The sequence below is a fragment of the Notamacropus eugenii genome, chromosome 2 (assembly GCF_028372415.1).
Source record: "Notamacropus eugenii isolate mMacEug1 chromosome 2, mMacEug1.pri_v2, whole genome shotgun sequence".
Classification (NCBI taxonomy): domain Eukaryota; kingdom Metazoa; phylum Chordata; class Mammalia; order Diprotodontia; family Macropodidae; genus Notamacropus; species Notamacropus eugenii.
In genome coordinates this window covers 151,877,741-151,893,404 of record NC_092873.1, presented here as the reverse complement: position 1 = coordinate 151,893,404, position 15,664 = coordinate 151,877,741, and the positions used below count along the sequence as shown (strand labels likewise).

Below are 15,664 nucleotides of genomic sequence, written 5' to 3'. Positions count from 1 at the left end.
TCTAAGGATCGTTTTACTTTTTCAGTTTCAGGCACAATGCAGAAATAGTCTCTTGTTATGGATTTTCTGCACAAATCATAAAAAATATACATGCTATTGTGCTACAATTGTTTTCTCTTGCCCCCACCAAAATAAAAGACCTAAGTTACATCTTGTAAAATAATTTCACAGACAAAAAAACCAAAGTGGCATGTACAACTTAGATCAGTCTAGCAACAAGCATTTATTAAGCACTTACTATGTGCCAAGCACTGTGCTAAGCTCTGGAGATACAAAGACAGAGCATAAATAGCCCCTACCCTCAAAAAGCTTATATTTTAATGAGACTATATACATATATATATACATATGTATGTATATATATATATGTATATATATATATATATATATACATATGTATGTATATATATATATATGTATATATATATATCAGTACCTTCAAGATAAGTACAGAATAGTTGGAAGATAACTCTAGAGGGGATATCCTTAGCATCTGTTAGACCAGGAAAAGTCTCCTGTAGGTGATGATATTTGAAATGAGCTTTAAAGATAGCAGGGGGATTCTCAGAGTTACAAGTGGAGAGGAAGAGCATTCAGGGTATGCAGAAGAGTCACTGCAGAGGCATGGAGGCAGGAAATGGAATGTTCTGTGAAAGGAAGAACAAGTAGGCTCTTATGGCTGGCATGGAGAACAGAAATCTGGGAAGATAGGACAAAGCCAGATTGTAAAGAGTTCTAATTCCCAAATAAAGGACTTGATATTTGATCCTGTAGGTCATAAGGAACAACTGGATTTTATTGAGTAAGAGAAAGAGGGACCTACTAAGATTTACAACTTAGGAGAATCATTTCGGCATCTCTGTGTAGGATGGTTTGGAGCAAGGAGAAATGAATAAGGGAGACCAGTTAGAAGGCTATTAAAATTTTTCAAATGAAATGCAATGACAGCCTGAACTAGGGTGAAGGCTGCATTGAGTAGAGAGAAGGGGACATTTAAGAGATGTGGTACAGAAAGGAATTATGAGATTTAGTGGCTGATTGGGTATGTGGGGTATTATAGAGTGAAGAATTGAGGATGACACAGAAGTTTTGAACCTAGATGACTGGGAAGATGGTAATGCCCTTGAAAGCAATAAGGATGTTCAGAAGAGTGATAGAGTTGGGGGGAAAGATAATAACTTCTGTTCTGTACATATCGAGTTTGAGGTATTTCTAAGACAGTCAATTCAAAATGTCTAATAGGTAGTTCATATTATGAAATCAGAGTTCAGGAGGGAGACTAGAATTGAATAAACAGGTCTGGGCATCATCTACATAGATATGGTTATTGAACTTATTAGAACTAATGAAATCACCAACTGAGAGAATCTAGAGAAAAGGAAGAAGAGGGTCCATGACAGTCTTGGCATAAACCTATTGTTAGTGGGCAGGACATGGGTAAAGATCCAACAAAAGAAATTGAGAAGGAGCAGACGAGAACCAAAAGAAAGCAGTCATGAAAACCTAGACAGGGGAGAGTGTCCAGGAGATGGTCAGTATTGTTTAATGCTTCACAGGATAAAAAAAAAGATGAGGACTGAGAAGAGGGCATTAAATTTGGCATGAAGAAATCATTGGGTGACTTTGGAAATAAAATTTTGAGTTGAGTGATAAAATCAAAAGCTAGATGGCAGGTTTAGAATCAAGTGAGAGGATTGGAAATGGAAGCACCAGATGTAGATGGATTTTTCAAGAAATTTAGTTGAGAAGGGGAAGAGAGATATATTTTGATTTGTAGTTGCATAATTGGTTTCTTTCATAATCCTAGGCATTTCTTGCATTGTAGGCTTTAACTCAGTGCCAGATGGGTCCATGACTCAAAAAAAAAGGTTTAAAAATGCCACCCTAGATAATAATAAATAGATGTCATTTATATTATGCTTTAAGATTTGCGAAGTGCTTTGCACCTATTGTCTCATTTGACCTGATTTTCATAAGAACTTTGGGAAGTCCATCTTTCAGTCTTTTAACATCCCTTGTGTATCAGTGCTGTACTTAAACTGCCTATTAAATATGATTAACCTACCTCTTTTTCTAATCATATCTACTAGATGATACACTTTACAATGCTTCTTGTACACAAGTTATTGGTAATATGTTATAGTATATTTACACCTTTCTCTTGCTTCTCTATACCTCTTTGTAATCTTACTTCTAAAGAGATTGTGATATTCCATGAGTTCCAGCCATGTAGTATCATTAGAAAAAATGCCAGTGAATCTCAAGTGATTTTGATCACATGAGAAGACAGGATAAACTCACCAATGACTCGAAAGCCTTATCACTTTAGGATTAACATTCTTGAGATGTGAGACTTTAAATATTGTACAGTACTTTACTAAAACTCACTATAGTTTAGTAACAAGATGATTTTATTTGGTTTCATTAAATAGCTTGAGACTTTATAATAATAGTGTAACTTTACCAAGTTTTAAACTAATTTTTCATTTTTGTTCTTTTCCCAGATAAACGTGTTGAAAACTGGCCTCTCATGCAATCTCCATGGCCTACATTATGTATAAGTACTCTCTATCTCCTCTTTGTGTGGCTGGGACCCAAATGGATGAAGAACAGAGAACCCTTCCAGATGCGTTTAGTGTTAATTGTCTATAATTTTGGAATGGTTTTACTTAACATGTTTATCTTCAGAGAGGTATGTTTACTAGGTATCTATATAATAACCCCAGTGGCTAGAGAAATTTATCTTGTAAAAATCTAATTAGCTGCTTGCTTGTATCTGAGGATAATTGTTTTCTGCTGTTAAAGTTAGTCTAATATCCTGAACATTCTTAGCTCTTCCCTGATCTCCCTTAGTCAATAATGACCTCACATAGTACTTTGTTTTATATCTCCCTGAGGCATTATCTAATATTGGGTATTCTGACAACCTATGTTGGCATCTTTACTCCCTCCTGGATTATAAGTTCCATGAAAGAAGGACATATTTTACTTTTTTTTTTCTTATCTCTTCTGGCACAGTGTTCTATTCAAACAGGATCATAGAACCTCAGAATTGCAAAAGATCTCAGAAAATTGGCCTGTCTTCAGTTTAGCTGATTAATTCCACAATCACTTCTTAAGCCTATTGTGCTTGGTGGTGGGGATACAAAGAAAAAAATGAAATGATCTTTGCCTTCCGTGAACTTTTAGTCTACTGGGGGAAAAGTAATATTCAAATGTACAAAATAATTACCAAGTAATATGAGTGGAGGGAGCACAAACAATTGCAATGAGTGTGTGTACTCAGAATTTCTTGTGACTTTCCTTGTCTATCAAAAATAAAATAGTATCTGAAAATTTTTAATGGTGCTTTAGCTAGTGGTATTCTAAAATTGTTTAGTGTTACTAAGGAAACAAGGAAAACAGACATAAAGGAAGGAAACAAAAACAGTTCTTGCAAATGTAAATATTTAAGCTTTAATATAATGCGATAAAATAGGATATGAAGCTTTTCACAAATTAAATAACTAAGGAAGTTTACATTTTAAGTGCTTATCAGGGAGGGAACTGATGTGACTTGTGTTGTCTGACTCCAGACACAACCATAGTAGGTGCTTCTCGACTGAGTGACTGTACGAATTGATATGGTTATGGTAATAGTACAAAAAGTCTAGGAATGAAGGAGAGTTCGGATCATCATCATAGAATCACAAATTAGAAGTGGGAAAGAAGAACTTTAGGAGTTCACCTAGTTTAACCATTCTCATTTTACAAAAGACTAAACCAAAGTTCAGAAATTATGTGTTATGGAACTGTTCATATCACAAAATATAATCATTATTAACATTATGCTTAATATTAAGAAACACTCCCTTTTAGGAAATGACACATGAGCTGAGCTTTGAGCAAAGGATATCAATTTGCAGTTGAGTGGATTTGGAATTGGAAAAGGAAGAGACCAGAAGCAAGAGAACCAATTCAGAAGTTATTGAACAGTGTAATAAAGATAATAGTAACATTTATATAGCATTTACTATGTGCCAGGTGGTATGCTAAGTGCTTTATAAATATTTTCTCATATGGTCTTCACAACATGGGAGGTAGTTGATTGGTGTCCCCATTTCACAAATGAGGAAACTGACTTGGCCAGGGCCACATAGCATATCTGAGACTAGGTCTGAACTCATATCTGTCCTGACTCCAAGCTACTGTATCACCTACCTACCTTCTTTGGTGAGAAGTCTGAATGAGGATCTATAGAGAGAGAAAAGGGGACAGATTAAGAGATATTGTGAAGGTAAAATTTGCAATATTTGCTAACTGATTGAATATGGAGAATAAATGACAGAGAAAGTATTGAGGATGATTCCTAGGTTGCAATCTTGGTTACTAAAATAATACTTGTGCCCTAGACAAAAATAAAAACATTAGGAGTCGGTTGAAAATGGGAGGGGGGAAAGGGAAATGAGTTCTATTTGGACATTTTGAGTTTGAAATGAAAATGTCTAGCCAGCAGTTAGAAATGTAGAACTTGAGGTCAGGAGAGTGGTGAGTGCTGCATATGTAAATTTATGAGTCATTTGCAATCCAAGAGACTGATCTTCAAAGTCTACAAACTAAGCTCTAATTAAGCATCTACTGTAGATTGAAAGAGCACTGTGTTAGTCACTAGTGGAAACACAAAAATAAATTAGACACATTTACTTCCCTTTCTACCACCACGATTTGTTATTTCCTATCAGGGTCTTGTGTTTCCTGGCCCACTGTGGAATTTATTGTAAGTAACCTAGAACTTTCTCCTCTGTATTCCCAACCTTGAAGCATTTTTTTTACCTGCTAGAAGCTAGAACACAAGTTCGCTATGTATCTATCTGCCTTTTTTCTTTACTCTTAAATTTATATTTGTGTGTATGTACATATGTTTAAATATTTGGCATCTTTATCCCTTAAAGTAAATATCCATATTTTAAATACAAACATTTTAAAATTATTACATATATTAAAATGCTTTTCTGTTAAAATTTTAACCTATATACTTCTTTTTTTCTAGCTATTTTTGGCATCAACTGCTGCAGGATATAGCTATATTTGCCAGAGTGTGGATTATTCAGATGATGTGAATGAAGTTAGGGTAAGTATATTGAAAGTATTATTGATCAGTAATAGTTGTAAGTAAAAGAACTAAATTTATAGTCAGCAACCTATGAAAAACATTTTAATGTTATAGTGAATTTCTATTTCAACAGTGCCTATATTGCTCTAAGTAATCAGTCATATTTTTACATATATATGTGTATACATATGGTTCTAAGCATATACTAAAAGCTATATTTATAATGCCTGGAGTTTATCACTTGACAAGTGTTGTTTTTCATTGATTATCCTTTGAACTTTTTTGTAGTTGGTTTTATTGGTGAGAAAAAGATTTTGAAGTATTGGAAGGGACAGTTAAGTAGAGTTTTGATGGAAAGGCTTGAGCATTGTTAGTAGGTCTTGTGTCTGGTAAAGTCTAAAGAAAATATGTAGTCCTTGAGAGAATTATATAATGAGCTAACTGGTCATACAGTCATTACTAAGTACATACAATTGAAAACAAATCAGCATTCTCCAACCCAAAGCATATTGATAAAATAGTTAAATTCTTTACTGCAAACCATTTAAAATTATTCAGGCTTATTCATGTTCATAAATTATATGTGTTTGTGGTCCAGACCTGTGATTTCATTGATGTGTGGAACTTGTATCACTGATCTGCAATTCATCTCTGTAATTTACAATGTTGTGGAGTTGCCTGGGCCATTCAGAGATTAAATGACCTGACTGTGGTCACATTACCTAGTAAAGGTCAGAAACAATGCTTTAATATAGTTTCTTCTTCTTCTTTCTGTGAATCCAGTCCTCTGTCCTCTACTCAGTGCTGATTCTCTAAAATACACATAGTAAAAAACTGTAGAGATTGAAGCAAGTTAGTATAATTATTCCTTTTTTATTTACTAATTTTTATATCTATGCCATTAAAAATGTTATTACAAGGCCTAGAATGGGATTAGGCAGGTAATTTCTTTGTTTTTGTTGTTACCTAGCCAAAAAATATTACTTCATATGTGTTTGAAAAAGAAATATATCCAAAACAATGATATTAATTAAATTAAACAATTAGTATAACCCTACATTTGAAGTAATTCTGTAAGTTTTGTCTTCTACAATAATGTTATAGTGTCCTGTAAAAGCCAACTTTTAGAAGTCACTACAAATTAATGTATTTCATGGGTTTCTTTGATAAAACGTCTCCATCAACAACACATTATGATCCTGGTGAAGATTCACTGATCCAAGCCAAGCAATGAACCTATTTAAAAAAAAATCAGCATTATAATGCTAAACAAAACTTAATCTTTTCTTTCTTTTGGGCAGACAATCAAATTCTGTTTTATTGTTTTTGCCAGGTATTGGCAAAGTTCTGAAGTATTTCATTTACTGTTATTTTTGTGAACAAAATCAAGCAACATACCTTTTATTTCTTTCCTATTTGTTAAACAAAGAGACTTGAATATCTCATTAGCATTTATGTTTTCAAAATAATGCATTAAATTTTTAAGTACAATTATTATGATAATTGAAGGAACGGAATTATTTGCATTGCTTGCTGAATGGTAACTGTAAATAGATGTTGGCACCGTGCTGTGTGCAATCAAGAAATTAATTGGATTAGGGCAGATTCTCTTTAAACATGGTGATTTAAAGAGTCATTTACCTTGTCCATTAGGTAAGTTTTTACATTTTAAGAGGTGTGAAGACCTTTGGTAGTCAAAGTTCTGAAGAAAAAATTGTTTTTCTTTAATTGGTCTTGTGTCACTCTTGGAAGATGCTAGTAGATCACATTTTTGTTTATAAAGCAAATTCTAAATAATTGTTGTACAGCTTAGGTATGTTTCAGAACTTAGGCTATAGGATCTAGAGTTGGAAAGGTTCTTAGAACACCTAGTTGCTGATGAGTAAACAAAATTTCAAAGAAAAGAAGTGATTTGGGTCAGTCACTTGGGATTGGCATCCAAGTTCTTTGACTCCAAATCCAGTACTCTTCTCATTACATCTACCATTATGGAAATGAAGAATTTCTATCATATTACACCTTGTTGAATTTAAACTCCTTGAAATCAAGTATAATTTTTCATTTTGTCTTTCTGTCCCCAGCACCTAGCACAGTACAGAAGGGTACTTGTTAGGAACTTAGTGACTATTTATTGAATTGAGCATCATATACATTAGTAAGATAAGATTTCCATTTTTCTCAAGTAAAAGATCAGTAATGAATTATTCAGTTCAGCAAACACTTATCTGACAACCTGCTCTCTCTCCAACCCTATGGTGGTAGAACTTTGTGTTATACCAAACTAAGTAGAATAAGTGGGTTCTTCCTTGAGGAACTTAATGCATTGTTTGTTTGGGGAGTGGAAGGCAATACTGTCATAGAGCAATGAGTAGGAGTCACAATAATACTAGTTTTATGCTTCAATTATCAGCCTTACTTGGAATATTAAATGTATAAAATTAAGGAGTTGATTTATACAATGCATGATTTTTTAGGTACATTTTAAAAGCAGTCCCTGTTTGTGGTCATATTGAATGATGGTACATGAATAAATTTCCCTTGGGTAGGCAAGCTTATAAAGAAAACTTTCTTTAGAACTGTGATCTTGCTTTTTTGGTGGCCTTCTTGCTTATGTTTCCATTTGTTTTTTAGCTTCTTCTCTTTCCTGTAGTTGCAATCAAGCAGTCTTCCCTGAGTCTATTTAAGGACTGAGGTAAAATAACAACAACAAACAACAAAAAGTTTCTATTATAATCTGGTAGGCATTAATTAGTTCTTGTTTAAGTAGCTATTGGAAAGAAGATTCTTGTAGTGTAATTCTAGCAGTAAAAAGAACTTAGATCCTGATGAGAGCCTTCCTTGCCCCTACTTCAATTTCTGAGGGAAAGTCAACCTTTACTGTGAGCATTTGTGTGCAGCATTATGTTTTCCCCAAAACATAAATACTAAAAAAATTTTTAAAAGAAGTTCTTAAATCAAAGGGACAGAAGTGGAGAATTTTATAAGGACAGGAATTATTCAAAGCAATGATCATGAAATGTACCTCTTCTTTTATCATCCCCTTCCTTACCCCCAACATGAACCCTTAGATTAGTCCTATACCCCACAGTATCTTACTGGTAGTTACTTAAATGCCTAGTATCATATTTTCAGTGAAGTTATTTAGATGATTCAGAGTGTTGCTTGTGTTTTGTTGGAAAGTTACTGTTTTGCTGTCAAATTTTATCTTTTGAGGCCAAATCCCCTATCTATACTTCCTCCACCTTCAAATGGGAGGATATATTTCTACAGAAATAATAATGTAAAGCATACAAGTAATTTTGTCTATTATGTAATAATAATAATTATAATAATAGCTAGCATTTTTTCAAAATGCTTCTTTACCATGTGATCTCAGTTTATTTTCACAACAACATTATAAAGTTGGTACTATTATTATCTCCATTTTTCAGATGATGAAACTGTAGTAGACAGTGGTTAAGTGACTTGCCTAGGGTCACACAAATAGTAGGTGTCTGAGGCAGGATTTAAATCCAGGTTTTCCTAACTCAAGGTCCTGTACTCTATCTACGGTAACACCTACGTCAGGGAGAGACTGTGTCATTTTTGTCTTTGGTATGCCTAAATGGAGAAATAGTTAATAAGTCTTTTACTGACCTCAACATGATAAAAAATATAATGAGTATTTGTGGAATAGATTTAAAATTAAAGGAAGATTAAATAGCATAGTTGTAATGAATGTAGAGGTCAAAGAACAACTCATAATAATGGTAAATAATTTTATCAAAGAAAATGACAACAATGAAATGTACCACAACTTTTGGGATATAGTCAAAGCAGTCAGTGAAAAATATATTTCCAAATATGAAAATAAAGAAAAAATAGATAAATGAATTGGCATGGAAATAATCAAACTAGAAAAGTAACAAATCAAGACTATACACAAAAATAGAAACTTTGAAAGTCAAAGAAGAGGTTAATAGAATAGAAAGCAAAAAAACCATTGTATTTACAAATAAAGGTAGGAGCTGGGGTTTTTTTGGGGGGGAAATTAATGAAGTAGAACAACTATTAGATAACTTGATTTTAAAAAGGAAAGGACTGACAGAAGAGAGAGGACATGGTAGACACGAGCATGGCACTGTCAAGGAGGGAAAGAGTGAAAAGAGAGAGAGAATAAACAGGAAGAAAAATAGGAGGGAGGGAAATACATAGTAATCATAACTGTGAATGTGAATAGGATGAAATCTCATAAAAAAGAAATAGCAGAATCCTGCGATAAGTTGTTTACAAGAAACACTTGAAGCAGAGAGACACACACAGAGCAAAGGTAAGAGGTTGGAGCAGAATCTATTAAGCTTCAGGTGAAATAAAAAAAAATCAGAGGTAGCAATCCTGATCTCAGACAGAATAAAAGCAAAAATAGACCTAATAAAAAAGATAAGGATGCTACATTTTGCTAAAAGGTACAATAGATGATAAATCAATACAAAACATATGCATTAAGTGGTATAACATCCAAATTCTTGAAGAAGAAATTAAGTGATTTACAGCTAAATGTCATGACCAAAAAAGAGATAGAGAACATTATGAAATATAAAATAGATAATTTTGATGATGTTAAATTAAAAGCCTTTTGTGCAAATAAAACCAATGGAACCAAGATTAGAAGGAAAGCAGAAAGCTGGGAAGCAATCTTTATATCAAATGTCTCTGATAAAGGCCTCATTTCCGAAATGTATAAAGAACTAAGTCAAATTTGTAAGAATACAAGCCATTTCCCAGTTGATAAATGGTCAAAGGATATGAACAGGCAGTTTTCCAATGAAGAAATCAAAACTATCAAAAGGCATATGAAGAAGTACTCTGAATCACTTTTGATTAGAGAAATGCAAATAAAAACAACCCTGGGGTACCACCTCACACCTGTCAGTTTGATTAATATGACAAAAAAAAAAAGGAAAATGATATATATTGGAGAGAATGTAGGAAAATTTGGACACTAATGCACTGTTGGTGGAGTTGTGAACTGGTCCAACCATTCCGGAGCAATTTAGAACTGTACCCAAAGGGCAACCAAACTGTGCATACCCTTTGATCCAGTAGTACCACTACCAGGAGGTTCATGAAAAAAGGGAAAAGGATCTACATTTGCAAAAAATAATAATAGCAGCCCTTTTCATGGTGGCAAAATACTGGAAATAGAGAGGAAACCCATCAATTGAGGAATAGGTAAACAGGCTATGATATATGAATATAATCAAATACTATTGTGCAATAAGAAATGATGAACAGGCAGATACATGGAAAGACTTATATGAACTGATACAAAATGAAATGAGCAGAACCTGGAAACATAATACACAGTATCAGCAACATTGAGTGATGATCAAACTATGAATGACTCAGTTCTTCTTAACAGCACAATGATCTAAGACAAGTACAAAGGACTCATGATGGAAAATGGTATCCACATCCAAAAAAAAAGAACTCATGGGCCCTGAATGCAAATCTAAGCATATTTTTTTCCACATATTTTATTCTTTTTCATAGTCTGTTTTCCTTTTGCTCTGTTTCTTTCACAACTGTGATGAATGTGGAAATGTGTTTTACATGATAGCACATCTAAAATCTATATCAAATTACCTACCATTTTAAAAAGAACAGGGAAAGAAGGGAGAAAAATTTGGAACTCAATACCTTGTAAAAATGAATGCTAAAAATTGTCTTGATATGTAATTGAGTAAAATACTGTTAAATAGAAAAAAATAAAGTGGAAGAGCATATAAGAAAATGAAAAAGTCACTCTGCCTAACAGACTAGGGAAGCAAGCTGTTGAGTTATTTCAGTCATGTCTAACTTTTTGTGAATTTTGTTGGTTTGCAGTTTGCTTCTGCTCATTTCACAGATGAGGAAACTGAGGCAAACAGGCTTAAGTGACTTGCCCAGGGTCACACAGCTAGGAACTGTCTGAGACCAGATTTGAACTCAGGTCTTCCTGACTCCAAACCTGGCACTTTATTTACTGTGCCACCTAGCTAGCTACCTATAGGAAAGCAAGACCCAGGAGCAATTAAATATCTTTAATATAGTGTGCAATGAGTTCAAGGGTTTCAACTCCTGAGATAAGAATTCTGTATTCAACAAAAATTGCTGCTAAAACTAGAAAGCATTCTCGCAGAGATTAGATTTAGACCAGTGTCTCACACCATGTACCAAAATGAGCTCCAAATAGGCATATGTTCTAAATTTAAAAAAAAGTTAGATCATAAACAAACTGGAGGAGAAGGGGAGGAGAAAGCTTTCACAACTACAAATAGCAGAGTCAACTACAAGTCATGTGTCATCTTGATGTAGTGGTCCTCTTTGAGAACGAAGGACAAACACATAGGGAAAGAATAGTTAACAAAACCGGAGGATGGGATCATTGTAAAATGCAAAATGGACTATTTAATGTGTATAAAATTGAAAAACTTTTTTACCAGGACAATTAGTACAATTATGATTAAAAGAGAAACAATTTTAGGGAAATATTTGTAGCAAATTTCTCTGATAAACATCTGATATCCAAGATCTACAGAAAAATTACTTTGCAAGTAATAAGAATGAGAGTTTTTTCTGAAAAGATCAGTAGATAATTGGTCAAAGGATATAAACAAGACTGTTTTCAAATGAAAAAATGTTTAATGTCAGCAACAAAACAAGCAATTCCCTCAATTGTGAAAAAGGGGATTGGATTAGTAGATTTCCAAGGTTCCATCTGGCTCTAAATGAATGCTTTTAAATACAATTTTAAACAACTCTAACTCAATCTTATAAGACTGGCAAAAATGACAAAACAGGAAAGTAGCATTTGTTAGGTAGAGGGGGCTCCTAATGGTAAGACAGGCACCCTGATTCCCTGTTGGTGAAGCTGTATAATGGTCAAACTATTCTGAATAGCAAGGTGCAATGATACTCACTAATTTGTGCATACCCTATTACTCAAAAGAGATAAAAACATAACAGGGGCCAAGGGGTTATGTATAGAAAAATATTTATTGCACTTTAGTTGTTGTTGTAACAAATAACTGGGGGAAAGTTTATATAATATTAGGGAATGACTAGACAAATTTTGAGATAGTAATATAATGGAACATTGTGCTGTAAGAAATGACAAACAAGATGAATTCAGAAAAACCTGGGAAAGGCTTGAGTGAACTGATATGCATCGAAATGACCAAAATCAAGAGAACAATTTATGCAGTGACTATGATAATATAAAGGAAAGCAACTTTGAAATATTTAACTTTGATCAATGTAGTGAGCAATCATGACTTCAGAAGATTTGTGATGAAACCTATTCCCATCTCTTGGCAGAGAGGTGAAGGGCTAGAGTTCTAGAGCGAGCTATTTCCAGATATGACCAAGTTGAAGATTTGTTTTGCTTGATTATATTTATTTGTTGCAAGAGAGGGCTTTTATTTGGGAGTGGGGAAGAGTTGGTAAATAATGACAGAAAAAAAGAGAAAAGAAAGAAAAGAACAATGAAATAATTATAAATTATACACAAGTGAAGAGAAGAATGTTTAGGAGACAAACATGGAAGTTATATACCTGTTATATTAAATTTAATTATTTAGTTTAATTGTTTGATTACTATATAAGAATTTATCATGTAGTTTAGACCTTCTAGACTGTCAACTAGATCACAAACTCCCGCATTTTTTATATCCCCCATGATGTTAAGCATTTTGACAATAATAAGCTCTGAATAAATATTAATTGAATGAATGCGTGAACAAATATGAAAATTAATTGAGACACTTTAGATTGCATCATCTTTTAAGTTACTGAGCACCATACCAGGGGTGGGGAACCTGTGGCCTTGAGGCCACACATGGCCCTCTAGGTCCTCAAGTGCAATGCCTTGACTGAATCCAAACTTCACAGAACAAATTCCCTTAATAAAAGGATTTATTCTGTAAAACTTGAACTCAATCAAAAGGCTGTACCCAAGGACCTAGAAGGTCACATGTGACCTTGAAACCACAGATTCCCCACCCCTGAAACCAGACGCATGTTAAACATCATATTTTATGTCAGAAACCATTTTTTTTTTTTTACTTTCATGTTGTACTGGGAACTTCCCAAGAAGGAAGATTACTAATTTAATAGGATTATTGGGTTGTCTGACATTCATAGAGATTAGAATTACCTTAAACCAAATTTACATATTGTTAGCCATAAATACACTAGCAAAGCATTGATATCATTTAATTTCTTAAAGCATTTTATGTTAAAAACCTTAAAAGGAGACTATTATGATACTATAATGAATTCTTTAAAATATAAATGTTGACTATTCAAAGATATATAGTGATTACAGTTTATTTACTTAAACAAAATAGAATTAATTTTGCTCACAGAATAATTGTGGAAATCATTTCAATAACTGTGACCAATCAAATAATTTTTTTTACTTCCCTAGTCTATTTAGTGCTTCTGAGAATAGTGTACAAACAAATATAGGACTTACTCATTTTAGATAGGGGTAGTCCACTATCATACAAGAGTATAACAATAGATCAGGAGACATTATCATCTGTACAGTGCTTATTTATGACAAATGATCATTTAAATAATGTGATGTTGGGAATTTTTAAAGTATAGATTTACTGTAACTAGTTTGTTTAAAGCCTCCTCCCCTAACCATTTTCATGAATATTTCAAGCATTTAAACTCTACAGTAAGTAATCCTGAGCCCTGAATAGATATTTTTCTCTGATTTCATATAATGACTTATATTTTTTGTACTTTAAATTTTAACTGTTTTCAAACAAAGAATTATTTATATAAAACAAATGTAAACATAATACATGAGACCTTACAAATCTAAACACTTAAGCCTGAATGTGAAAGAATCTGTGTCAAGCTCCTAAATAGCCAGAGGATAAAAACAGATTTTACTTACGTACTAGTTTAAAATCTCTTAATGTTTACTTTATGTTCTTTCCATATTGCATCATCTACTTAAAGTTATAAGCACTTGACAGGAAAAATAATATTTTATTACAATATTTTCTTTCAGAAAAGTTTATATTTTGTTTCATTTAAAAAATTAAAAATATTGCAGAGGTCACCTCTCACTAGACCCTTAATCTTAGACTATAATGTAATCTTTCTGTACCATCTGGTGCCTTAATAGGGCTTAATGCAAGATGGAGAAAAAAACACCCTACGTTATTTAACAAGGATCATATCCACAACTTGGAAAATATTTACTGTAGTATACTAGGATGAGACTAATGAATTACAGCTTATCCAAATCTTTGACCATGGCATCCCATGAAGCAAGGAAAAATATAAAATGACCTTCATTTCTATGCAGCTACTTCCTTCTGTTTTGTTTTGTCTTCCCAATTATTTTGGCATTATGGTGCAAAAGGGGCAACGGATGCTAAGAATCACAATATTTCTACTATATGTAACCATTAACAACTGTTGGTTCTCTAAATGTGAAATACTTGTTCAGAGAATAATTGACACACTACTGGAGAAAATGAAGTGCTATTAATTTTGACATTCTCACCATCAGTGAAACCAGAAGACGTAAGTTGCAACTAAAGGGAAAGACAACTCACAAGAGTTCTCTTTCGAGAAGTAAATGAGAACTGGTGGAGTTGATTTTATTCCATGTAGAGGCAACAAATAGCATAATTTCATGGGATATTTGATTATCTCTTGTTGTAGGGCTTGTACTATGCATTGACAAAATATTACTATGAAAATAATAGCAACTTTTTAAAATTTATATCTCCTTAAAAAGATTATGAGGTAGGGAAATTCTATGAGGAACTAGGTTAAGTCCTCCAAATTAAATCAACATATTCTGTGATACTTAATAATTTTTAATGCAAAGGTAGGCATAGAAGAAAATGACAAAAAAGGTGTTGAAATTATCATTGAGAATAAAAAATGAGATAGGCCAAACTCCTCTAGACTATATAGAGACTCATGCTTATCTGCTTTATCATCCTACAAGATTGCATCAACCCTGGAACTCACACTGCTTCAGCACCTCTTACCCCTTTAAACTCCCTCATTCCTCTGATTGGAGAAACTAGAGGGTATAGCGTGGAGAGCCCCTCAGAGAACTTCAATTTAAGGAGAATACTCAGGCTAGCTATCTCGTTTCTCACCTAGCTATACTTATCTGAACTTCCCTATGGCCCAACACTTGATATTGCCATCTCTTCCTGCCCCACCCCCTCCTGCTTTTTAGTTTCCTTTTTGAGTGTTGTCTTCACCAATTAGATTGCTAATTCCTGAATGTCAAACACTATCTTGTACCTTTTTCTTTTTTTGTATCCCTGGTTCTTAACACAGTGCTTGGCATATAGTAGGCATTTAATAAATGTGCATTGACTGACTATTATAAATTGTTACTGAGGGAACAGAGTTATAGGTGCTGGTTATGATGAATACTATATTTCAATAGCAAAAATGAAATTATATTTAACATACAGGAAATTACCCCTTATTGAAGTGGGAGTCATTCCTGAATAGACCACTTACTCATCAGAACAAAAAAAACTTATACAAAGAAGAAAG

At 33.3% G+C, this 15,664-nt stretch overlaps 1 protein-coding gene across 1 annotated transcript in view; it reads left to right on the top strand.

Annotated features, from left to right (window-relative positions):
• Nucleotides 1-15,664, top strand: part of ELOVL4 (ELOVL fatty acid elongase 4) — a 55,584-nt gene that overhangs the window by 26,338 nt on the left and 13,582 nt on the right. Inside the window, exons 2-3 of the mRNA XM_072642668.1 lie at nucleotides 2,505-2,692; nucleotides 5,030-5,110. Coding sequence (XP_072498769.1) covers nucleotides 2,505-2,692; nucleotides 5,030-5,110 — 269 coding nt within the window. The remainder of the gene's footprint in view (nucleotides 1-2,504; nucleotides 2,693-5,029; nucleotides 5,111-15,664) is intronic.